Below are 25,803 nucleotides of genomic sequence, written 5' to 3'. Positions count from 1 at the left end.
ACAGATCTGGGACCAGGCTACAGGAGGAGGCAACAGATCTGGGACCAGGCTACAGGAGGAGGCAACAGATCTGGGACCAGGCTACAGGAGGAGGCAACAGATCTGGGACCAGGCTACAGCGAGGAGGCTACAGGAGGAGGCAACAGATCTGGGACCAGGCTACAGGAGGAGGCAACAGATCTGGGACCAGGCTACAGGAAGAGGCAACAGATCTGGGACCAGGCTACAGTGAAAGTAGCCCTGGAAAACCCCTCCTAAGTTTGGTTTTCAGTGGTTAGCGTCGCCCACGGTTGGTTGGCGAACTACAATTCAAACAAGGTGTTTTAACATTCAGAAACGTCAACAATCATAGCTTGCCAAACTGTTTTGGAAACATATGCTGATATGCCCCTTAACTATCAGTTAGAAATGTTTCAAGTAAGGGACAGTTCCACATTTACTGGAGCGGTTCAAAAAAGGGGAGGGTTGTCTAACTTCTTTTTATTTTTTTGCTTTGGGGATAGGGCTTTTTTGGGGGGGGTTTTGGCACAGGGGAGGGTAGTGCATTTATCCCCCCGGTTTACATTTGCTCTTTTGCAGGTTTTACTATGTAATTTCTTCCATCCAAGCCATATTTACTCATCTGCTTGCCTCCGCCTCCCCTATATTTGGTACTTACCTTATGGACTACGCTTTTCACACTAACTTTTACTATACCACAGGTCAATATAGTCTACCAGTCTGTCTATCCTGCCCTCTATCGACCATTCATAGTGACAATATAGTCTACCTGTCTGTCTATCCACCATTCATAGTGACAATAGTGCTAGGTGGATAGTTTGTCCAGATCTGCAACAGGCTAACTAGCAACCATACCAAACATAAACACATTCAAAGCTGCATCAATGTTCAATATGAATCCACAAGAACCAATATGAATAGCTGATGGGTAGCGGAGAGGCGGATCATTACGCATTAAAGAACAGTGAAGACATGAGACACCAGACTCAAATCTCCCCTATTGATCTTGTTTAGGAACAACACAATTATCCTCCCTAGACTAGCATATAACACCACAATACAATAAATAAATGCATTACTGTTTTCAAGTGAGTACAAAATTCTACTTTAGGCTGCAGTGAAAACATCCAATCCAAGCCACTGTTTCCTTATGCACCAAGAACCTAACGCTTCAATATAGCCTAAATATTTATCATTTAACTTTCAAAATGTATTACCTTTTGTGTGGCATAAACACAACCAGTCACAATGTTTTAACCTGATTAGGCTACTTCTAAAGTCTCCTGTAGACTTGCACACGTTTGTCCCAAAATAGAATTGCAGCATCCTCAAAATGGCTACCTGCCGCCCCGACACTCTAACCACTAGGCTACCTGCCGCCCCTACACTCTAACCACTAGGCTACCTGCCGCCCCTACACTCTAACCACTAGGCTACCTGACGCCCCTACACTCTAACCACTAGGCTACCTGCCGCCCCTACACTCTAACCACTAGGCTACCTGCCGTTCCCAAACATCTAAAGCCAGGGTACTGAAGTACTATTTGAAAAGGTCCAGTCACACAAAGGTCCGGATGGATATTATGATTTATTGGTGTAGTGACAAACCAGCTCACAACCCATGTGACCCCAAACTGTTCACACCCCTGTTGTTGGCTGAGACCCAGAGACTAATAATTCCTGTTAAAGATAAGTCAATCTGGTAAGAACACATTTTTATATACCGGCGCAGTTGAGTGGCACAAACAACCAAAGCAACTTAAAGCCAAACCAACCATAACAACTTTCAAACATTTAACTGACAAATAAATAAAAAATATCTATCCAAACTGTGCCGCAGCCATTTGATGAATGGAAAGAGAAATCTGTTACAAAACAACAAAAAGTGTAATGACATTCAGAGAATGTCAAGCCTTCCATACTGGGTAGGGAGGAATGTCAAGCCTTCCATATTGGGTAGGGAGGAATGTCAAGCCTTCCATATTGGGTAGGGAGGAATGTCAAGCCTTCCATATTGGGTAGGGAGGAATGTCAAGCCTTCCATACTGGGTAGGGAGGAATGCCAAGCCTTCCATACTGGGTAGGGAGGAATGCCAAGCCTTCCATACTGGGTAGGGAGGAATGCCAAGCCTTCCATACTGGGTAGAGAGGGATGTATTGACAGTCAATTTGTGGTGTTGAAGCTATTTAAGTGCCCGAAGTTGGTGTGCTTTGTTTATTGTTTGCGTGGTGCATTGGCACAGAAACATGTGGAAATTTGATTGCATACATGTTACACAATTCCAAATATAGGATAAAAATTTAGAAACTCTGATTTCTCTGCATTATGCTTTCACAAAAAGGTGTTTGTCGCACCCTAGATAACTAATTAGCACAGGTGGCCGCCTATGTCTGCTGTAAATATGCGCTGTAACATGAAGCTATGCCCATGTAGGAACTCATCATAACACCACTTAAACCCGTTTTTATTTAACAGGATAAATTACTTTGTGATTCGTGTTCCCACATGGGCATAACTTCGTGTTACATCTAATATTTACATTAGTTTGGCATTTTATTGTAAGATACAAACCTTTCAGTACCCGTCACAGGAAAAAAAAGCATAACGACAGTAGGGGCTCTTAACAACATTCCTCCGGCCAGAAGTAGCCGATCGTGCCTGGTCGCTAGATCAGCACAATCTCGGCTTGATGTGCATTCCTGGTAAAACACTCGTACTCCCAGTGGACGGGATAGTACGCATCATCCATTCTGCTGCAAAGGCATCATTTCTATCCTTAACTAGGTTTAATGACAAAATGGCGTTAATGGAAAATGTGCTTACTTTCTTTATGAAACAATATCACACCATTTTAGTATTTTCGGACAACTTTGTGGAAAACAGTTTCCTAAAAGAAAGTACGCATTTTTTCCTTACTTCTCGCCGTTGAAGCTTGAGGAAAATGATGCCTTTGCAGCCGGAATGGAGGATGGTTTACGTACGAGCCAGTCCACAGCACAGGGGACGTGTAGTCCTATTGATCAGGAATGCACATCATGCCTAGACGATTGTGCAGATGTAGCGCCCATGCACTATGCTAGAAGATAGGCACTATTGTCAATAGGCGCTAAAGGTAGCAGTCTATAAATGGGTTACAGTGAGACTTAAACATTTAAACTTTCAGAACACTTGACAGTTAAATAGACTGGGCCAGGGGAAATGTGGTTAGTTGGCCTACCGTCCATTTTCTGACGTATCCAATGATTATCAAAATGAGAGCGCTGAAAATTAGATTAGGACTATTTTACAACGTCACCATGTTAAATTGGAAACACGTTTCTACTGTCAATCAAACGAGGTTCCTACTGAGCAATTTCTCTTGGCAGACTTGGTTGTTTTAATCTTTCAAAACTATGCTAAATAAAACAACGCACTCCTCTTCAATAGTTTGAGCTACGGATAACGCCCTCACTGTTCACTCATTTTTAGAGATTACACCTGCGCTCATCATCTGTTTATTTCTGGGAAATTTTTATGGCGGTTGGCAACCAACTTTAAGGTGCATTACCGCCACCAGCTGGACTGGAGTGTGGACCAGAGAAGGAGGAGGTTCAAGGTTTAAATCCTACCCAATATTCTCGTCTCAAGGTTTAAATCCTACCCAATATTCTCGTCTCCCTAAGGAAACGAAAATACATAATTAAATACATCCCCTGAAGATTTCCCCAGCAGTTCACTTAATATTGGATCTTCAACCCCATTACTCCTCAAATCTAATAGCAATCGCTCCCTTTCCCTCACATATTTATGGAACTGAAATATGTTTTCCACTGTCTCTGTATCCTCCTGACAATGATTCACCAGGGAACTGTGTTACTCTTTCTGCCCCCTGTACATAGGAATCACCTGCCTTGCTCTTTCTGCCCCCTGTACCCATAGGAATCACCTGCCTTGCTCTTTCTGCCCCCTGTACCCATAGGAATCACCTGCCTTGCTCTTTCTGCCCCCTGTACCCATAGGAATCACCTGCCTTGAGGCCCCTACTATTGCTGTTCTTACTCCGTCATTCACTGTTTCTATATCTGAATTGAGATCAACCTGAGACAGCTCCAGTTCCCACAACTCCTGAAACTGACCCCACTCCGCTTTCCCAAATATCCATCTCCTCAATCCATTGCCTACTAAATCTTCCACCATCTTAGAGTACACATGATAGGATAGTGACAACTATCCACTGTAGATTCCTCCTAAACCGACCAACTACATCTGCCTGCCATTGAACTGTAGATCAGATTAAGACCCAGAGCGGATTCATATCCAGTTACTGGGTTAAACCTAGTTCCCCCGGGCCATCATTAAGACTCACAAGCCTTTTCTCATCCAGTAGTTCCTCCAACACTTATCCATTTACATCAGTCCGTAACCCTCTCCCCAGAGCGTACTATGAGCATTAAAATCCCCACACCACATTACCCGTCTCCTATCTTGACCTTCTACATTCTTAAGGACCATCAAACCTAGTCTCTTACACAGGTTGTAAAAGTTCACTATTAACATATCCCCCCCCAACCACACCTCTAGAACTACATACTCCTGTTCAACTCCCTTTCCCACACGGGATCCCCCTCCTAATTTATTTGTTCTTTCACCCCTTTTTTACATTTCACCAACATTTTCTTTCAGAAGAGGGCACCATTTCCCTTGGAGAGACAGTTGAAGATGGACTGGGGGGGGGATTTGATTAAGATGGCCCTGGTTAAACCGGGCTATATCCCGTCAATGTGACGGTGAGGGAGGCGCACCCTGCTCAACTCTAATGGTAATCTGCAACGCTTGGTCATTGTCAACAAGGCAGCATGGTGCATCGTTCAGAAAAAAATAAAAAATCTCCTTTCCTTAACATATATGTTAGAATTTTCTAACTAGTTTTCATTGCGAAGGCAGATAAAGCGTTTATCACAAGCATCCCTTCTACATGTGAAAACACTGCATTTTACTCATTGTTAGCCCATTACTGGACTATAGGTGCCTAACATTACTCCTTAGTCCATGAAGTCCAAGGACCTGTTATGTTCAAAGTGAGAATTGGCTTTGAAAGACCAAAATACTCCATCTAAACGTGAATCTATTCCCAAATACGGTATGGTTCGAAAAACATAAACCGGTCTACTTTCATATCACATCAAAATAATTCCACAAATGTAAAACATACACTTACTGTACCCTGTTTTAACCTGTTTTAACACAGTTGCAGCCAACAGTATTTTCCAGTGACAAGTTTGTGGCTTTTGTCTTCCGTTTACATACAGGTGTTCAGAGACGCCGACAGCTAATTAGCACATAGTCCACCCTGTCTTCAGTAAACAAGCCTTGTAACATGGAAATATGGCCGTGTGGAAACTCTAACCCTATTAAAGGTGTATCTGTTTAACCTTTAAAAAAAGTATTACATTATTTCTCACAGATATGAATGCTTCCAAAAAAGTACCGCAAGCGATGCGTGATACATGTTCAGACTCTTAACAAAGCTCCCCGCTACAGAGCATCCTACGACTCTTATTTGTAATGTCATGGAACCGAGAGTCATGATCAATGGCAATTCATTGTATGCACGCATGACTGTAAGTAGCTTTGGATAGAATGGTCTGCTAAATGGCATATTATATTATTATTACTCCCTACCCCACGTGCTTAACCTACATCACTTGTTTTTAACTGACTTTGCCGTCGGCCAGAACAGTGGTTGCACACAAGGGGGCCGGGATGCAGCCCGGTTCCAAATCGAACGCAATCAACGCTAACCCGGAGCATTGATAGAATCCCCTCGCTGAGAGTTGTTGGGCGCATGCCCAGTATCCTCATTTAGCCCCTGGTGTCTTGCACTGCGGTCGTCACTAGTTACCACGGCCACAAAGTCATAAACCCCGCCTATTTCTACCATTTATATATATTTTTTAAATCTGATTTTAAACCTAACCATACTGCTAACCTTATGCCTAACCCTACATTGAGACGAAAAAAGCTAATTGTTGTTTACATGAATTTTAACGACATAATCCATTTTGACTTTGTGGCTGTGGTAATTAGTGGAAACCGGCGCCAGCGTTTTGTATAAAGGTGTCTTGCTGGTTGCTTCTGTCGTAATTGTGTAAATTCGGCTTCCGGAGCTAGTTACTATCTTTGCGTAGCGTGCCGCTTTCTGTAATAGCAAGAGAAGACCGGTCGGCATCGAATATGCTGGAATAGCGCTTAAATTTGTATTTGTAAGGAATTTTTGTTTAAAATCTTAACAGACAAACATAGCTAACTTGTAATGTAACTGTCGCTTGTTAGCCAGCTCACGCTAGTTATCGTCAACAGCTAACCCTTGCTAGCTAGTTAGCGTTACGTTGCTTGTTATTTACCTGCGTGCTTAGTTAGATCTATGAGCCTGCTGGAAACCAATATGGACCTAACGGTAGATTTCAAATTCGTAATTGATATGATTTTTAGTTCATCACTGTACCTAACTGAATAATTTGGTTGTCATGATATATGTGTGGGTGTAAGTCTGGGCAAGAAGTACCCGGAAGGGAAGAGCAGCTGCCGCTTTTTGCGAACTAGCCAACGTTATAACCAAAGACAGATAAAACTGTAGCTAACAGCTGCAACGATTAGACTGCGTGGGACCTGGCAATCAAACTTTTAAGGAATAAATGGTTCGAAAAAAGAAAGGTGAGTAGTTACCTAGTTAGTCAAGTCATCACATCCACTGAAGGCCTGGCTTGCTTATCCATGTTGTGGGGGGGGGTGGGGGGAGGGGGGGTTGAGAAGTAGAAATTTGGGGCAGTAACCCATGCAGCTAGCTGACATTAGCTTACTAACCCAGTTAGCCAGAATGTTAAGGTAACTAGCACTGACAAAAGTAACGGTAACTTACGTGATAACACTGACTAGATAACCAGTTAATTTTGCTAGCTAATCCGCTAGCTAACTAACCAGATGTATATACATTGATTTGAATTATCACCATGAAATTAGTCACCAAGTTAACCAATCAACTAAGTTAACAGTTATTTTTACATAGTGACCGTGAATGTGGCCTAGCAGTAAGGATGTCATGTAATGCATAACTAACGTTAGCAACTAGTAAACACTAGTAATGTTCTAGTTAAACTAGCTAACTACCGCAAATGGTATCGAGTTTCAGCGCTCTAAATTCAATACAACAGCTTTTAGCTGGCTATGTTAACGTTAGCTAGACGAGTGTGCTAACCAACCGATAGCTAGTTGGCTAACGTTAGGCAGCTAGCTACCTACAAAAAGGTTTCAGACGGTACACAGGCTAAAGTTGGTCATATTTATATTAGCCAGCGTCATGTCCCATGTTGTGGGGAGGAGGGCATAAACGCACGAATCACGACATTGGCATGTGAAGTGAGATGGCCAACGTGATTATCCTAACTAGTAGTACACCATGTTTTGGTGCATGGCCGCCATCAATGTTGCCAGTTACGGCTGTCCCCGAATAAATAAAATCTCGGTCGACCGAGCGTAGTCTGTTTCTTTAAAACGTATTTTTCCATATATAGACTATTGAGCTTGTTTGACGCTTTAAACACTGGGATTAAAAATTCAGACACACAAACTACCGAAGAGGGAGCCAGAGATCAATATAGCGTAACCAGAAGAAGAAAAAAACTTCCCGACCCTCCTCTTGCGGGCCTTCACAGATTCTGCCATTAAGGTTCTGAAGTTACCGGTATAGGCTACACCAGCGGTCGGTAACCTTTTCCATGTGGAGTCCCAGGTTATCCTACCATTTCTACTGATCTGTGTACCAGTTATGATTTTCATATGCAAATTTGTCGAACAGTTTCATTTATAATATTCTTCATATCTCAATGTCATGTGGTTAATCAAAATTATAACGAAATTATACTTTTAGATTTGTAACTTCTATTGTCTATGTAAAGCCAACAAATTAAAAACCATCACAGGTAGAAATTATCCTGATTTAAAATTTAAAAAAAATGTATCCTATAAATCACATTGGTTATGCAAAGAACTTGACAAGTTGTATCAACTATTAACTTGGTCCAGCCAGAAGCTGGTGCTAGCAAACTTGCAACATTGTATCAAATATTCTTGGCCTCAGTTTCCCGCTCCAGACACTGCTGTAGGCTATTTGCTTAAGGGATAAGAAGTAATCATGTAGGCATATTTTATGAAGTTTCCACCGGATCAGAGCATTRCTGTTTTCGACTTTGCTGAGTGGTTATCGAAAGGGAGAGAGCTGTAAATATTTTTCAAATAGGCTACATTGAGGAACTTTTTTTTTTATATATATTTTTTTTACATCCATTGAGAATGACAGACTTTGTTTACTTGCTGTTTGAGGCAAATAATAAATTATTTATAGGCCTACATTTGACTGCAGGCCAGGTAGATAGATAAGCTATAGATCCTATCTCTCACTCTCTCTCTCAGAATTGGGCTGCCTGTGTAAACGCAGACATGGTTAACGTGGAGAAATGTGCTGTTTTGGTTACCCATTGCCTTAGTTTGGCATTGGTAGGACTGTATAGGGTAGACTGCACCATTTATTTAAGCCAATGGGTTGATAATAAAAGTGCCTTGATAGCTTTGTAGCATGGCAGCGTGCCAGGGATGGAGGCTAAAGTCATCCAGGATATGACTATGTTGTGTTCCAAATGGCTCCCTATTCCCTACATAAGTGTTACTACTTTTGACCAATGTAGGGATTGGGGTGCCATTTGGGACAACCTATGCGTGGTGTTGGCTTACAAAGCTGTGCTCTAGTTTTGATTTTTAAACACACTTTTTATGGTGCGCTTAGTAGTGCCCCATTAACAAGTGAATCTGGGTTTTTATCAGTGTGTGTCACTCTCCCTGTGTCAGGCTGCCAATTGCTAGACAAGACACAGGCACGTAGCTGTCTGGCTGTCAGCGAGTGCAATGAGTCTCTCCAAGCGGAGGGAGGGATAGGAGGATGGATGGAGGGAGGTGACCTGCAAGGGTAGACCAGATTGTTGACAGTGCACTTTTCTCATGCAGAAGGGATGTGGGCTGATCTGATAGGCTGAGGGGAGAGAGTGATAAGATGTACAGTACCAGTCAAAAGTTTGGACACCAACTCATTCCAGGGTTTTTCTGATGAAGACATCAAAACTATTAAATAATGTATTAACCAAAAAGTGTAAAACAAATCAAAATATAAATATATAAAGGAGAGCCGCACGCTCTAGGAGATCAGATGCAAAAATATTTGTCCAATGTTTCGACAGACAAGCTGTCTTCATCAGGGTATAATGACAAACACTGCGGGATGACTCATTTATATAGTGACTAAAGACACACACAGGTGTCTGTAATCATGGCCAGGTGTGGCCTGATATCATTGGTTAATTCTCATATATTGAAATGGCATACAAAACATAAATGGGTAGCGTACGATCATAGATACAATTTGGCTACATAAGCCTACAAAAATGTACAATAGCAAAATCACAAGAATCAAAGTCTATGTTGAGACTGAAGGGAGCGAGGGTCTTTAAATTAAAGATCCAGACAGCCTCTCGTTTTAACAATAAATTGTCGAGGTCACCCCCTCTCCTAGGGACGGTGACATGTTCCGTGCCAATATAATGTAGAGACGAAATCGAGTGGTTTTCTTGCAAAAAGTGGGACGCAACTGGGTAAGTCGGGTTTAGGCACCTAATGGTGCTACGATGCTCTGCGATACGTACTTTTAATTCGCGCTTTGTTTTACCCACAAGTTTTACCACAAGGACAAGTTATAAGATGAATAACTGCCTTAGTGGAGGAGCATGTGATAACACCTTCGATTGGGATCTGTTTCCCTGTTTGGGGGTGTTTTTAAGGATCTACATTTATAAGTGCCATTGCATTGAGCACAGCCATTACATTTGTAGTTTCCATCCAGTAGGGCCACAAATAGACGTTGTGCAGGGATATCTTGGGGTGGTAAATCAGAGTTTACCAATTTACCAACGCCCTTGTCACAACTGATTGGCTCAAACGCATTAAGAAGGAAAGAAATTCCACAAATTAACTTTTAACAAGGCCCACCTGTTAATTGAAATGCATTCCAGGTGACTACCTCATGAAGCTGGTTGAGAATGCCAAGAGTGTAACGCTGTCATCAAGGCAAAGGGTGGCTACTTTAAAGAATCTCAAATATAAAATTGTTTTTTATTTTGGTTACTACATGATTCCATATGTGTTATTTCATAGTTTTGATGTCTTCACTATTATTCTACAATGTAGAAATTAGTAAAAATAAAGAAAAAACCCTTGAATGAGTAGGTGTTTTAAAGTAGTGCACTATATAAACAACTAGGGTTTCTGTATCCTGGACCTGATTTGATTGATGGAAAGTGGTTTGATTGATTCTGAATCTGTGTTTTCAGCCCAGAACTGATGTAGCAGTGTCACCATCTCCACCACCACAGCCAGTCTGTCTCTGTCCCCACTACCTCCATCCAGTCCCTGGTGCCTGTCTGTCTCTCTCTCTATGCCCTGAGAGAGACCTGTCTGTCTGGGCTATACAGAGCAAGGAGGGACAACACAGCCGAGACTGACCCACCAGAACTGACTGGTATACTCTGGAAGTTCTAGACAACGCCCTACAGATAGAGAGCCCAGTTGGAGGATGCTACCTGATTGGTCTCCCTGCTGAGAGAGGAACCAACCTGATTGGTCTCCCTAACTGCTCATCCATCAGTGGGGAACAGGAGGAGTTGCTGTTTTGTTTTTTTGCTGCAGAAGTACTTTAACCTGGTCCTGGGACACGCCTGTTCTGTCGATCAGCCAACACTGGTGTCACAAAACAGCAGGGTCTCTCTGGGACTTGTTTTTGTTTTTAATAAATAAAAACCCAACATACTTTCCAGGTTGGTTTTGGAGCCCGGTTCTTTTACCGGCTTTGTTAACTACTGAAACTGGGGCGCGATTTCATGGGATGCAACGATGTCGGATCTCAATGAGCGCAGGCCAGTCAACACGGACTACGCTGTCTCCCTGCTAGAGCAGCTCAAGTTGTTTTATGAACAGAAGTTACTAACTGACGTGGTGTTGCTGGTGGAGGACCACGAGTTCCCCTGTCACAAGATGGTCCTGGCCACATGCAGCTCCTATTTCAGGTGAGTTAACTCCACGTTCCCTACGTAGTGTACTACTTTTGACCAGAGGACATGTCTATGGGCCCCTATGTAGTCCACTGTACTGTCTCATACAGCTTGTATTTCAGGTGAGTCACTGTCCTGTTCTGTTCAGCAGAACGTTCCGTACCAGTACTACAGTACAGCAGCAGGCCTATTGGGGGAAACCATTAAATCACTCCTGGCGTGTGTCCCAAGTGGCACCCTATTTCCCTATTAAGTCTCTGGTCAAAAGTAGTACACTATATATAGGGTTCCATTTGAGACTCCACTGCAGCACTTTAGTCATCTAATGTTGTGCTTCTATCAGAAGCCCCTGGGCCTACCCTGGGATACTTCCTGAACCACGGGTTCAAATCATTTGTTTGGGGAGTATTACCAATAACTGTTGCCGAGTGAGATGCAAGCTTTGTTTTGTCTGCTTTGCGTTATCTTGGCCTACCTGGTGAAATCAGGGTTAAATAAAAGGTGCGGACAAACAGTAACACGCATACCTCTATATATGTCTTAGTAAACAGCAACCGTTATTAGACCATGGGTTGTGTCCCAAACGGCACCCTACTGCCTATGGGCCCAGGTCAACAGTATATAGGGAATAGGGTGCAACCTGGAACAAGCTCTACACTGGTTCCCACACACGCCACTCGATATGCGGTGACAACATGCAAAGCATTTCCCCTCTAGGGTTCAGAGGTCCCCCCCCCCCTCTGGCTCGCCCCCTCCCTTCTCTTCCCTCCTCGAGAGGTGTCCCTCCTCCCCTCGCTGCAGGGAAAGGGAAGCCTTGTCACGCACACAGAGCTGGGAAGGAGACCTGGGGAGGGGGGCCAGGCAGGGGGATGCCTGCAGCGTTGTGTAACATCCAGAGCATGACCCTGGCAGATCCAGATCCTGTTGTGAGCAGTAAACAAACCACCATATATGCTCTCCTATGAGCCCTGGGCTAAAGTAGTGCACTATGTAGGGAATAGGGTGCCATTTGGGATACAGTGAAATTCAGAGCGAGCGTGAGAGGGGCACACCATGGATACACAGACGGTATGAATGAGTGTAGTTGATCTGCTGGGGACATGAGATGAGCAGGTAGGACGCTTCTAGAGGATACGGCGTATGGGGGGGGGGGGGGGGTGCTTCTAGAGGATACGCTGTATGGGGGGGGGGGGTCTCTAGAGGATACGGCTGTATTGGGGGGGGGTGCTTCTAGAGGATACGGCTGTATTGGGGGGGTGCTTCTAGAGGATACGGCTGTATTGGGGGGGGGGGCCTTCTAGAGGATACGGCCTTATTGGGGGGGGGGTGCTTCTGGACGGCTGAGGGTGCTTTAGAGATACGGCTGTATCGGGGGGGTGCTTCTAGAGGATACGGCTGTATCGGGGGGGATGCTCTAGAGGATACGCTGTATGGGGGTGGTGCTTCTAGAGATACGGCTGTATCGGAGGGGATGTCTCTAGAAGGATACGGCTGTATTGCGGTGCTTCTAGAGGATACGGCTGTAGGGGGGGGGTGCTTCTAAGAGGTAACGGCTGTATGGGGGGGTGCTTCTAAGAGGTACGGCTGTATTGGGGGGGTGCTTCTAGAGGATACGGCTGTATCGGGGGGGGGGGTGCTCTAGAGATACGGCTGATATCTGGGAAGGGGCGGTGCTTACTAGAGGATTACGGCTGTATTGAGGGGGGGGTGCTTCTAGAGGTACGGCTGTTGGCGGGGGGGGGTGCTCTAGAGGATACGGCTGTATTGGGGGGGGAGGTGCTCTCATAGCAGGATACGATGTCTCGGATGGGGGGGTCGCTTCTAGAGGATACGGCTGCTATCGGGGGGCCGGAGTGCTTCTAAGAGGCATACCGGCTTCATCGGTAATCGGGGGGGGATGCTTCTACAGAGGATACGGCTGTATGCCAGGGGTGGTGTCTAGGACTACCTCTATCGCGGGAGCTCTAGAATACGCGGCTGTCATTCCCGGGGCGGAAGGTGCTTCTTACGACGGGACTCACGGTGTAGGGGGGGGTCTTCTAGACCGCGATATACGCGGCTGTGGGTGCTCTGAGGCCGTGATGGTTTTCAGGGACGGCCTTAAAGGGCGGCGGGCGGGGTCACTCCTAGAACGGCTGACGGCGGATATCTCTAGAGATCCTGTATGGGGGGGGTCGCTCTAGAGGCTACGCCTGTATTACGGGACGGGGGATGCTTCTATGAGATCGGCCATGAATATCGGGGGGCGGGGGTGCTTTAAGAGATACGGCTGTATTGGGGGGACGCGTGCTTCTAGAGCATAGCTCTGTATGGGGGGGGTGCTTCTAGAGAGATAGGCCTGTATTGGGGGGGGTGCTCTAGAGGATACGCTGTTTGGGGGGTGCTTCTAGAGCCGATACGCGCTGTATGGGGGGTGCTTCTTAAAGGATACGCTGTTGGGGGGTGCTCTGAGGATACGCTGTATTGGGGGTGCTTCTAGAGAGGATACGGCTGTATTGGGGGGTGCTTCTAGAGATACAGCTGTATGGGGGGGGGGGGTGCTTTCAGAGGATACGGCTGATCGGGGGGGGTGCTATCTAGAGGTAACGGCTGTATGGGGGGTGCTTCTAGAGGATACGAGCTCTGTATCGGGATCTGTCTAGAGATACGGCTGTATCGGGGGGGGGGTGCTTCTAGAGAATCGGCTGTATCGGGGGGGGGATGTGTGGACGCTTCGTACGAGTGCGCTAGGGTCGCATATGGGGGGGGGTGCTTTCTAGAGGATACGGCTGTATCGGGGGTGGCTTCTAGAGGATTACAGCTGTATGGGGGGGGGCTGTTCTAGAGATACGGCTGTATCGGGGGAGGGGTGCTTCTAGAGATACGGCCTTGTGGGGGGGGTGCTTCTAGAGATACGCTGCGTTCATCGGGGGGGGGATGCTTCTGAATACGGCTTATGGGGAGCTTCTAGAAGAGACGGCTGTATCTGGGGGGGGGATGCTTAGAGGATACGCTTTTGGGGGGGGGTGCTTGTAGGATACGCTGATCGGGGGGATGCTTCTAGAGATACGGCTATGGGGTGTGCTTCTCAGAAGACGCTGATTGGGGGGGGGGTGCTTCTGTAGAGGATCATGGGCTAGGATAGCTGTATTGCGGGGGGGGGGCTTCTAGAGATACGGCTGTATTGGGGGGGGGGTGCTTCTAGAGATACGGCTGTACTGGGGGGGGTGACTTCTAGAGGATACGTGCATATCGGGGGGAATGCTTCTTAGAGGATACGTTGTTTCGCAAGTGCTGAGAGAGAACCCCTATCTAAGGTCTCCTTCTGTGGGTGTCGGGAGGGGGGAGGACGCTATGGCTGGCTGGGGTGTTGAGCCACAGAGTACACAGCCAGAGAACATGCTGTGGTCTGGTCACTGGTTTTAGTCTCATGCCTGAGTTCAACTGGGGCTGCTGGGATTGACAGTCTACCGCAGCGGCCCAAAAAGCATCCTATTCCCTACCACGTGCACTACTTTTGACCAGAGCCTTATTGGTCTGTCTGAGAGTAACTCTGTCCTGTTCTCCTCTCCTCTTCAGGGCCATGTTTATGAGTGGTCTGTCTGAGAGTAAACAGAGTCATGTTCACCTGAGGAACGTGAACCCAGCCACCCTGCAGATGATCATCACATATGCCTATACAGGCAACCTGGCTATTAACGACAACACTGTGGAGCCCCTTTATGAGACGGCATGCTTCCTCCAGGTAGGACACGTCACATGTCTATGGTATATGTACTATGTTGGCACCTGATTTGAGCCACAAAGGAGACTAGGCATCTACCACCCCACTATCAGATTAGGGGGGGGCAATGCAGCCTAGGTTTTTTTGTTCTGAAATCACCAAAACCCACTTACACATTTTTGCAGATTAAGTGTTTGCTAAAAGTATATTAATAATTTGTTTACAAATGAGCTATGACAACCAATGAACAGACAGACGGTTGAAGTCGGAAGTTTACATACACTTAGGTTGGAATCATTAACTCATTTTTCAACCACTCCACAAATTTCTAGTAAACAAATTATAGTTTTGGCAAGTCTGTTAGGACATCTACTTTGTGCGACACAACTCATTTTTCCCACAATTGTTTACAGACAGAATATTTCGCTTATAATTCACTGGATCACAATTCCAGTGGGTCAGAAGTTTACATACACTAAGTTGACAGTGCCTTTTAAACAGCTTGGAAAACTCCAGAAAATGATGTCATGGCTTTAGAAGCTTCTGATAGGCTAATTGACATCATTTGAGTCAATTGGAGGTGTACCTGTGGATGTATTTCAAGGCTTACCTTCAAACTCAGTGCCTCTTTGCTTGACATCATGGGAAAATCAAAAGAAATCAGCCAAGACTTCAGAAAATAACATTTTAGACCACAAGTCTGGTTCATCCTTGGGAGCAATTTCCAAATGCCTGAAGGTACCACGTTCATCTGTACAAACAATAGTACGCAAGTATAAACACCATGGAACCACGCAGCCATCATACCGCTCAGGAAGGAGATGCGTTCTGTCTCCTAGAGATGAACGTACTTTGGTGAAAAAAGTTTGCAAATCAATCCCAGAACAACAAGCAAAGGACCTTGTGAAGATGCTGGAGGAAACGGGTACAAAAGTATCTATATCCACAGTAAAACGAGTCCTATATCGACATAACCTGAAAGGCCGCTGAGCAAGGAACAAGCCACTTCTCCAAAACCGCCATTAAAAAAGCCAGACTACGGTTTGCAACTGCACATGGGACAAAGATCGTACTTTTAGGAGAAATGTCCCTCTTGGCTGATGAAACAAAAATAAAACTGTTTTGGCCATAATGACCATTGTTGTCTTTGAAGGAAAATGGGAAGCTTGCAAGCCGAAGAACACCATCCCACCGTGAAGCACGGGGGTGGCAGCATCATATTGTGGGGGTTCTTTGCTGCAGGAGGGACTGGTGCACTTCACAATATAGAGATATCATGAGGTGGGAAATTGTGGATATATTGAAGCAACATCTCAGGATATCAGGAAGTTAATCTTGGTCAGAAACTTGGTCTTCCAAATGGACAATGACCCCAAGCATACTTCCAAAGATGTGGCAAAAAAGTAAATAAATCATTCTCTCTACAATTATTCTGACATTTCACTTTCTTCAAATAAGTGGTGATCCTAACTGACCTAAAACAGGGAATGTTTACTAGGATTAAATGTCAGGCATGTGTGAAACATTTTAAACTCAGTTTATTTGGCTAAGGTTAATGTAAACTTCGACTTAAACTGTATCTCTCTCAACTTTGATTCACCCTGAAAATAGAGTGGTTTTGACGATGTTTTTCTGAGTCTTCTCCTGTCGCCTTGACCATGCAGTGTGCACCACAAGTGATTTTGTTTTCCTCCAATATGACGTTATCAACTTTACCCTGTGTATTTAAACGTGATCATATACACTGAGCTTTTTTATTTCCACTATATGGTGAACCATGAAATACATGTTAAGCCCCGTTCAGCAGGTATAGCCAGATGTGTTGTCTCTAGTAGCTGAACCAACGACTCATTGTATTGATTTTCTGACCACATTTGGATTGGTTTGGGGTCTGCAGACCAGCGCACTTGTATTCGAAACGTTTGAATGACGGATTGATGTTGTAACCTTACGTCCCCTTGGTGTCTTACGTCCCCTGGTGTCTTACGTCCCCTGGTGTCTTACGTCCCCTGGTGTCTTACGTCCCCTGGTGTCTTACGTCCCCTGGTGTCTTACGTCCCCTGGTGTCCAATTTCTGATCAGTGGACTCGGAGCATTAATGAATGAGGATTAATGAATGGGGATTATGTATAGGCCAAATGGACAATGATTGTAATTTATTCTTACTAACATAATCACAATGTTTGTCCTGGTAGTTTTTCATACTGTGGTTGGCTGGTTTTCTATAACAAATGTTTATTCATTTTAACAAATGCTCTCATCCTGTGACCTCATTCAACTAAGGTTAGTGTTAATACCCCCCCCCCCCGAATACAGGTAGAGGACGTGCTACTGCAGTGCAGGGACTACCTGGTGAAGAAGATCCACGCTGACAACTGTGTCCGGATGCTGAGCATCGGGGACCTGTTCTCCTGTGTGGAGCTGAAGCAAAGCGCCAAGCGAATGGTGGAACACAAGTTCTCCGTAGTCTACCGTCAGGAGGCCTTCCTACAGCTGTCCCACGAGCTGCTGGTCGACGTACTGAGCTCAGACAACCTCAACGTGGAGAAGGTGGTTACCATTTTATTTTTATACTTTGTCTTCATATTGTTGGCTGTGTGTATTTTCTACGGACTATCGTCGGTAAAGCGTGGTTCTGATCCAGCAAGCAGGATCAATGACTTGGCCAGCTAACTGTCGAAAATGGCTTGAAATAAATTTCAGCTTTTTGAAAATGGCATGGTATAACTGGTTTGACAACAACAACCAAGAGTTAGCCACATATAAGCTAACTTAATGGAATACTTTGAGATTCTGGCAATGAGGGCCTGTATCTAGTTCCCGAGAGTTAGATGAACATGTCTCTGTGGCCAGTATGAAGAAAGTTAAAGGTAGTTTGGTGAGCCAATACTAACAATCATTAGCAAAATGCCTGTAATGCTATCAGATACAGAGACGTCCAGTCATTGTGCCAACGCCAGTTAGCAATCGCTAGCAACTTCTTTCAAACTGCTCTGAAATGTAAAAATGGTATGTATGAGTTCATCTGACTCAAGATAAAGGGTCTCGTTGCCAAAATCCTAAAGTATCCCTTTTTATAGTCCTGCTTTCTGGAATACCCCCAAATTACTGCCCATGGGATGATAAACATTCTCTTCTTCTTCTTCTCTCAGGAGGAGACGGTGCGAGAGGCAGCCATGCTGTGGCTTGAGTACAACATGCAGGCCAGGTCCCAGTACCTCTCCTCGGTGCTCAGCCAGATCCGCATCGACGCTCTGTCTGAGGTGACGCAGCGCGCCTGGTTCCAGGGCCTACCTCCTAACGACAAGTCTGTCGTAGTGCAGGGCCTCTACAAGTCCATGCCCAAGTTCTTCAAACCCCGCCTGGGGATGACCAAGGAGGAGATGCTGATCTTCATGGAGGCTACGTCCGAGTCGCCGGCTGACATGGGTCAGGTGACGACGGGCCCCAACCACACGGTAGTGTGTTACAGCCCGCAGGCTGAGAAGGTCTACAAGCTCGGCAACCCACCCGGCGACCTTCAGAAGGTGGGAACGCTCGTCACCCCCGACAACGACGTGTTCATCGCCGGCGGGCAGATCCCGCTGAAGAACTCAATCGCCAACCACGGGAAGAGCGGCAGCAAGATGCAGACGGTGTTCCGGTCGGTGGACAGCTTCTTCTGGTTCGATGCCCAGCAGAACACCTGGTTGCCCAAGACGCCCATGATGTGTGCCCGCATCAAGCCCTCTCTGGTCTACTGTGAGGGCTACATCTACGCCATCGGGGGGGACAACGTGGGCGGGGAGCTGAATAAACGTACTGTAGAGCGCTACGACTGTGAGAAAGACGAGTGGGCCATGACGTCTCCTCTCCCCTGCGCCTGGAACTGGACCACGTCCGTAGCGGCACACGGCTGTGTCTACGTGATGACCCACGACCTCATGTACTGCTACTTCCCCCGCGCTGACACCTGGGTAGAGATGGCCATGAGGAAGACCAGTCGCTGCTTTGCCTCCGCCGCTGCCTTCGGTGACCTCATCTTCTATATCGGTGGGCTCCATTTGGTCAGCAGCTCGGGTGTCCGCATGCCTACCAGCACCATCGACGGCTCCTCGGTCACCGTGGAGATCTACGACGTCGGCAAGAACGAGTGGCGCCTGGCCGCCAACATCCCCGCCAAGCGTTACTCGGACCCGTGCGTGCGGGCTGTGGTCCTCCCGGGTTCTCTCTGCATCTTCATGCGTGAGACTCACATGAACGAGCGCGCCAAGTACGCCATCTACCAGTACGACCTGGAGCTGGACCGCTGGTTCCTGAGGCAGCCCGTGTCTGAGCGGGTCCTATGGGACCTGGGGAAGGACTTCTGCTGCTCTGTGGGGAAGCTGTACCCGTCCTGTCTGGAGGAGTCCCCATGGAAACCACCCACCTACCTGTTCTCCCCCGACGGGGCCGAGGAGTTTCAGGTGGACGGGGAGATGGTGTCTCTCCCTCACATATAACTCTTGACCTTTCACCTCTGGACGTGTTGGAGGGGTGGCCCTGAAGGCTTGAGGGGGTCGGAGGAGTAGATTACCACAGTACTGAGGCACTAAGTGGGTTGCTATCTGGATCAGAGGCATCTGACAATTACTAGACTTGCTGCATTTTAAAGGCTGGTCTGCCTGGCTGGCTGTTGCTGACAAACAAACAGTACTGAACAGTCAGACATTCAAAATGTAGGAGAGAAACGAAAAAACGATTCCCCCTCCAAATACTAGGATTTGAACTTAATTTTTTGTTGTTGCCAGTTCTGACTTTATTATCACAAGTAAACTGATATGTTTGTGATGATGATGATGCACTTACAGGTGACAGTCTCCTTGGAATAATGATGGAAACTGTACCAAACCCCCCCCCCCCGATCTCCATCTCAACACTGTTTTCAATCCACGTGTCTTTCCCAGGGACACCTGGCTTGTGTCCCAAATGGCTCCCTGTTTGTAGGGCACTACTTTTGATTAGAGCGCTATAGGCTTCTTGCCAAAATAAGTGCTTTTTTWAAAAAAATCTAGAATTAGGGTGCCATTTTGGGATGCACATGGTATTGGAACATCCAGGGGACAGGGCAGAGGTCTGAGGTGTCTCAGTGGGAACGGGGAGGTGTGGGAGAGGGTTCTAGGTGGTGACTGCAGGTCCTGTCACTCTTCACCTCTCGGTCCCAGACACCCACACAAGCCCCTGTCTCCCCTGGTACACTACCGCCCCTCTAGCCTGTCTCCTAGAGTTGCGTTCACAATGGCTCCCTATTCCCTACAGAGTGCACTACCTTTGACCAGGGTCCATAGGGCAACCGTACGCTTCTTGAGCTCGGCCATATGGCTCTGGTCAAAAGTAGTGCACTCTATAGGGAGCCATTGTGGACGCTTACTTAGTCAATCTCTCTGGACACAGGTCTTCCACACAGCCAGCCGGAAGTTTACAGAACAGCGCCAACACTAACTGACCTCCGTCTCAGCATAGTGATAAGAGGATTTATGCCGGCTCTGTTTTTTTTTAATAGTTTTTTTTTATGCAGGTCTTCGCAACCACACCTGCTTCACTCTCTCTCTGTACGATCATCAACCACACACCTGCTTCACTCTCTCTCTGTACGATCATCAACCACACACCTGCTTCACGCTCTCTCTCTGTACGATCATCAACCACACACCTGCTTCACGCTCTCTCTCTGTAATCATCAACCACACACACCTTGCTTCTCTCTTTCTCTGTACGATCATATCAAACTCACACACCTGCTTCTCTCTGTACGATCATCAACCACACCTGCTTCACTCTCTCTCTGTACGATCATCAACCACACACCTGCTTCTCTCTCTCTCTGTACGATCATCAACCACACACCTGCTTCTCTCTCTCTGTACGATCATCAACCACACACCTGCTTCTCTCTCTCTCTGTACGATCATCAACCACACACCTGCTTCACTCTCTCTCTGTACGATCATCAACCACACACCTGCTTCTCTCTCTCTGTACGATCATCAACCACACACCTGCTTCTCTCTTTCTCTGTACGATCATCAACCACACACCTGCTTCACTCTCTCTCTGTACGATCATCAACCACACACCTGCTTCACTCTCTATCTGTACGATCATCAACCACACACCTGCTTCACTCTATCAACAACTATAGATTTTTGGGCTCATGCATTATTTCCAAGCTGCTGAAATAAATATACTAAAATATATATTTTTCATATCTTTAAAAAAAGAAACTGTTTTAGTGTGTGGAAAATAACCAGGATCTATTTTGTATTAGTGTATTTAATATCAGACATTACTGTAGTGTGATTGTGTATAGGTATCCACCCCCCTTATCTGATTTTACATTTTCTTGTGAGTGAAATATTGAGGACTCTTGCTGCTGATTGGGTCTGAGAAGGAAAGAGGGCTGGCCCAGGGCTGTTGCTATGGGGATTGTCCCAGCAACCACTAGCCGTAGTGGAAACGGAACAAAATGGAGGGTGGTCGGGAAGGAGCGGACGGCGCTGCGTCCTGGTTTCAACTTTAAAACATGAGCACAGGTGCTTCATGACGAACCGTACTAGCATGTTTGGCTGCATCATGTTCCTTTGGCACTGTATTTTTGAATGAACGTTTTAATTTATTAAAAAAATATACCAAAACGTTTTTCTCAACTACTCGTTATTTTCACATGATGGATTTAATGTGTGTTCGTTGATTTTTAAGTACACTTGATTTGTCACAATGTATTTGTGATACTAGTCAACTGACAGTACAGACTTGTCACTATCTTACCTACAGGAGGGTATCTCTCCAGGAACAGGGTTGGAGAGCCCTGACGTAGGGAATAGGGTGACGTTTGCCTTCACTGTGTGCATCCCAACTAGAACCCTGTTGCCTACAAAGTGCACTATTGTCCAGAGACCTAAGGGTAGTAGTGCCCTTTCCTTCACATTTCTCAATAGTTGGTATTCAGACAAACTATATATTACCCCTTCAAATTAGTGGATTTGGCTATTTCAGACACCCGTGGCTGACAGGTGTATAAAATCGAGCACACCGCCATGCAATCTCCATAGCCAAACATTGGCAGTAGAATGGCCTTACTGAAGAGCTCAGTGACTTTCAACGTGGCACTGTCATAGGATGACACCTTTCCAACATGTCAAATTTCTGCCCTGCTAGAGCTGCCCCTGGTCGACTAAGTGCTGTTATTGTGAAGTGGAAACATCTAGGAGCAACAACGGCTGAGCCGCGTACTGGTAGGCCACAAGCTCACAGAACGGGAACGCTGAAGCGCGTAGCACGTACAAAACGCCTGTCCTTGGCTGCAATACTCACTACCCGAGGTTCGAACTGCCTCTGTAAGCATCATCAGCACAAGAACTGTTTGTCGGGAGCTTCATGAAAAGCTTAAGATACAGTGGTGTAAAAATACTTTAATGTATTTCTAAAGTTATTTTGGGGGGGGAATCTGTACTTTACTATTTATTTTTGGCTACTTTTACTTTACTACATTCCTAAAAAGATTGTACTTTATACTCCATACATTTTCCCTGACATGCAAAAGTACTCGTTACATTTTGGAATGCTTAGCAGGACAGGAAAATGGACCAATTCACAACCATACTGCCTCTGCTCTGGTGGACTCCCTAAACACATTATTTGTTTGTAAGTTGTGTGTAGAAGTGTGCCCCTGGCTATCCCACAATTTAAATAACTAAATCCATTGCACAGTGCCAACTGTAAAGTTTGGTGGAGGAAGAGGCCCCTTAGACTGCTGCGCCACTCAGGAGCCCACTAAGGCACTGCATCTCCGTGCAAGAGCCATCACTCCGGTACCTGGTTCGAATCCAGGCTGCATCACATCTGGCTGTGATTGGGAGTCTCATAGGGCGGCGCACAATTGGCCCAGCGTCGTCCGGGTTTGGCCGGGCTAGGCCGTCATTGTAAATAAGATTTTGTTCTAAACTGACTTGCCTAGTTTAATGGTTTAGTTCCAGTGAAGGGAAATCTTAATGACACAGCATATAATGACATTCTAGACGATTCTGTGCTTCCAACTGTGGCAACAGTTTGGGGAAGGCCCTTTCCTGTTTCAGCATGACAATGCCCCCGTGGACAAAGCGAGGTTCATACAGAAATGGTTTGTAGAGATCAGTGGGGAAGAACTTGACTGGCCTGCACAGAGCCCTGACCTCAACCCTATCGAACACCTTCGGGATGAATTGGAACGTTGACTGTGAGCCAGGCCTAATCACCCCCAACATCATATCCACCAGAGCTGTTGCCAGAGAATTTAATGTTAATTTCTCTACTATAAGCTGCTTCCAATGTTGTTTTTAGAGAATCTGTCAGTATGTCCAATCGGCCTCACAACCGCAGACCACGTGTAACCACGCCAGCCCAGGACCTCCACATCAGACTTCTTCACCTGCTGTTTCGTCTCAGACCAGCCGCCCAGGCAACTGATGAACCTGAGGAGTATTTCTGTCTGTATTAAAGCCCTTTTGTGAGGAAAAACAATTTTTGATTGGCTGGGCCTGGCTCCCAAGTTGGTGGGCCTATGCCCTCCCAGGCCCACCCATGGCTGCTTCCCTGCCCCGTCATATGAAACCCATAGATTTGGGTCTAATTAATTTATTTTGAATTGACTGATTTCCTTACATGAACTGTAACTCAGTAAAATTGTTGAAATTGTCACATGTTGCATTTATATTTTTGTTCAGTATATTTAAACAACAACAATAAAGAAAGTAGATGTTGTTCCACTTGGAACCAACAGGTTGCTCAACCTTTTTCATCTTGTGTAAAAAGATGGTGGTAATTATGAGGGAATTAAGTCTTGGTCAGAATACGATGTATCTGTAGACACACCTCCATTTCTTCGATCTCCACCCTGAACGAATAGCGGATAAATAGCATGCTGTTCGCATTCTTTAGATCAAGGTCAGAATAACCGTAGAGAGAAAAGTGCATAAAAAGGGAATTATGTTGCATTTACGCACTTAACTCTGGTCGGAATTCCCCCCCATGTAGGCAGTAGGTAGCCACGTAAAGAGTAAGTAGCCATGTAGGCAGTAGGTAGCCATGTAAAGAGTAGGTAGCCATGTAAAGAGTAGGTAGCCATGTAAAGAGTAGGTAGGCATGTAGGCAGCAGGTAGCCATGTAGGCAGTAGGTAGCAATGTAGGCAGCAGGTAGCCATGTAGGCAGCAGGTAGCCATGTAGGCAGTAGGTAGCCATGTAGGCAGTAGGTAGCCATGCAGAGAGTAGTTAGCCATGTAAGCAGTAGGTAGCCATGTAGACAGCAGGTAATCACGTAGGTAGCCATGTAGGCAGCCATGTAGCCATGTAGGCAGCCATGCAGACAGCAGGTAGCCATGTAGGCAGTAGGTAGCCATGTAGGCAGTAGGTAGCCATGTAGGCAGTAGGTAGGCAGTAGGTAGCCATGTAGGCAGTAGATAGGCAGTAGGTAGCCATGTAGGCAGTAGGTAGGCAGTAGGTAGCCATGTGGGCAGTAGTTAGCCATGTAGGCAGTAGGTAGGCAGTAGTTAGCCATGTAGGCAGTAGGTAGCCATGTGGGACTCAGCCTCTGAAGCCAAACAAACATTCCTCTACCAAAGATGGTTGATAAAATAAGATGTCCCACTCAGATCATTTACCATTGAAAGAAATGGTCAGTTCCGGTCTGCTGAATGAGGTGGGTCTCCCATAGCTACCAATGCATTAGCTAGCTGTGTTTGGTCTGCTTAGTTCATTGACTGTATATGAACCAGAACAAATTAGGGAGTGGGATGTCTCGCTTCAGTCTCTGCCACTCTACTCTATCCCCCCCCAATCCGCAAGGTCTCTGGGTTCATCAGTCTCTGTGTGTGTGTGTGTACTGTGTGACAGGGTTGACTGTATTGTTGATGAAACAGGCACGTGGCTGCTGCCTGTTTTTGTATGGACCATGTGCCTGCTACCACATGTCCTGGCCCCCCACCACCCCTCCTCTACCCTGGTCCTTTGTTTAGCTAACCTACATATGAACCGACCAGAACATGAATACACCCCCCCCCCCCTTTTCTTGTGGCAACAGGTCACAAATCTTGCTGCTGTGATCGTATTTCACATAGTAGATATGGGAGTTTATCCAAATCTGGGGGGTTTTCAAATTCTTTGTGGGTCTGTGTAATCTGAGGGAAATATATGTCTCGAATATGGTCATACATTGGGCAGGAGGTTAGGAAGTGCAGCTCAGTTTCTACATTTTGTGGGCAGTGTGCACATAGCCTGTCTTCTCTTGAGAGCCAGGTCTTTCTCAATAGCAAGGTTATGCTCACTGAGTCTGTATATAGTCAAAGCGTTACTTAAGTTTGGGTCAGTCACAGTGGTCAGGTATTCTGCCGCTGTGTACTCTCTGTTTAGGGACAAATAGCATTCTAGTTTGCTCTGTTTTTTTGTTAATTCTTTCCAATGTGTCAAGTAATTATATTTTTGTTTTCTCATGATTTGGTTGGGTCTAATTGTGTTGCTGTCCTGGGGCTCTGTGGGGTCTGTTTGTGTTTGTGAACAGAGCCCCAGGACCAGCGTGCTTAGGGGACTCTTCTCCAGGTTCATCTCTCTGTAGGTGATGGCTTTGTTATGGAAGGTTTGGGAATTGCTCCATTTTAGGTGGTTGTAGAATTTAACGGCTCTTTTCTGGATTTTGATAATTAGCGGGTATCGGCCTAATTCTGCTCTGCATGCATTATTTGGTGGTTTACGTTGTACTCGGAGGATCTTGTTGCAGAATTCTGCATGCAGTCTCTCAATTTGGTGTTTGCCCGATTTTGTGAATTCTTGGTTGGTGAGCGGACCCCAGACCTCACACCCATAAAGGGCAATGGGTTCTATAACTGATTCAAGTATTTTTAGCCAGATCCTAATTGTCATATTTGATGTTCCTTTTGGCATAGAAGAACCTTCTTGCCTTGTCTCTCAGCTTATTCACAGC

The 25,803-nt window shown here is 45.9% G+C and overlaps 2 protein-coding genes and 1 long non-coding RNA gene across 14 annotated transcripts in view; 1 reads left to right on the top strand and 2 right to left on the bottom strand.

The window, feature by feature from the left end:
- LOC112071232 (bucky ball-like) overlaps positions 1 to 6,787 on the bottom strand; it is an 11,865-nt gene extending 5,078 nt beyond the window's left edge. For 4 of the 11 annotated variants that reach the window (XM_024138686.2, XM_024138695.2, XM_024138696.2 and 1 more), the window contains exon 1: positions 3,219 to 3,505. In XM_024138686.2, the coding sequence (XP_023994454.1) occupies positions 3,219 to 3,225 (7 nt within the window). In that variant the 5' untranslated portion in view covers positions 3,226 to 3,505. Of the gene's footprint in view, positions 1 to 2,572; positions 2,888 to 2,917; positions 3,078 to 3,218; positions 3,506 to 5,198; positions 5,502 to 6,706 lie in introns of those variants that run through there. The other 7 variants (XM_024138689.2, XM_024138694.2, XM_024138693.2 and 4 more) reach the window with 6 other exon arrangements.
- Positions 6,090 to 20,445, top strand: LOC112071233 (kelch repeat and BTB domain-containing protein 2). Of its 2 annotated transcripts, XM_024138697.2 has the most exons (6): positions 6,090 to 6,243; positions 6,530 to 6,694; positions 10,414 to 11,145; positions 14,689 to 14,854; positions 17,150 to 17,383; positions 17,986 to 20,445. In XM_024138697.2, the coding sequence occupies exons 3-6, from the start codon at positions 10,973 to 10,975 to the stop codon at positions 19,312 to 19,314; spliced, it is 1,902 nt and encodes a 633-aa protein (XP_023994465.1). In that variant the 5' UTR covers positions 6,090 to 6,243; positions 6,530 to 6,694; positions 10,414 to 10,972; the 3' UTR covers positions 19,315 to 20,445. The 2 variants fall into 2 exon arrangements, with proteins under 2 accessions (XP_023994465.1, XP_023994466.1); XM_024138698.2 differs by lacking the exon at positions 6,530 to 6,694.
- LOC139024473 (uncharacterized) lies at positions 20,444 to 20,940 on the bottom strand. Its single transcript, XR_011475796.1, has 2 exons — positions 20,621 to 20,940; positions 20,444 to 20,504 (listed from the first exon to the last, which is right to left on the bottom strand). It is a non-coding gene; the product is annotated as an uncharacterized lncRNA (long non-coding RNA).
- Positions 20,941 to 25,803: the final 4,863 nt, after the last annotated feature.

The sequence above is a fragment of the Salvelinus sp. IW2-2015 genome, unplaced genomic scaffold (genome assembly GCF_002910315.2).
Source record: "Salvelinus sp. IW2-2015 unplaced genomic scaffold, ASM291031v2 Un_scaffold1552, whole genome shotgun sequence".
Taxonomy (NCBI): domain Eukaryota; kingdom Metazoa; phylum Chordata; class Actinopteri; order Salmoniformes; family Salmonidae; genus Salvelinus; species Salvelinus sp. IW2-2015.
This window is presented reverse-complemented; position numbering and strand designations above follow the sequence as displayed.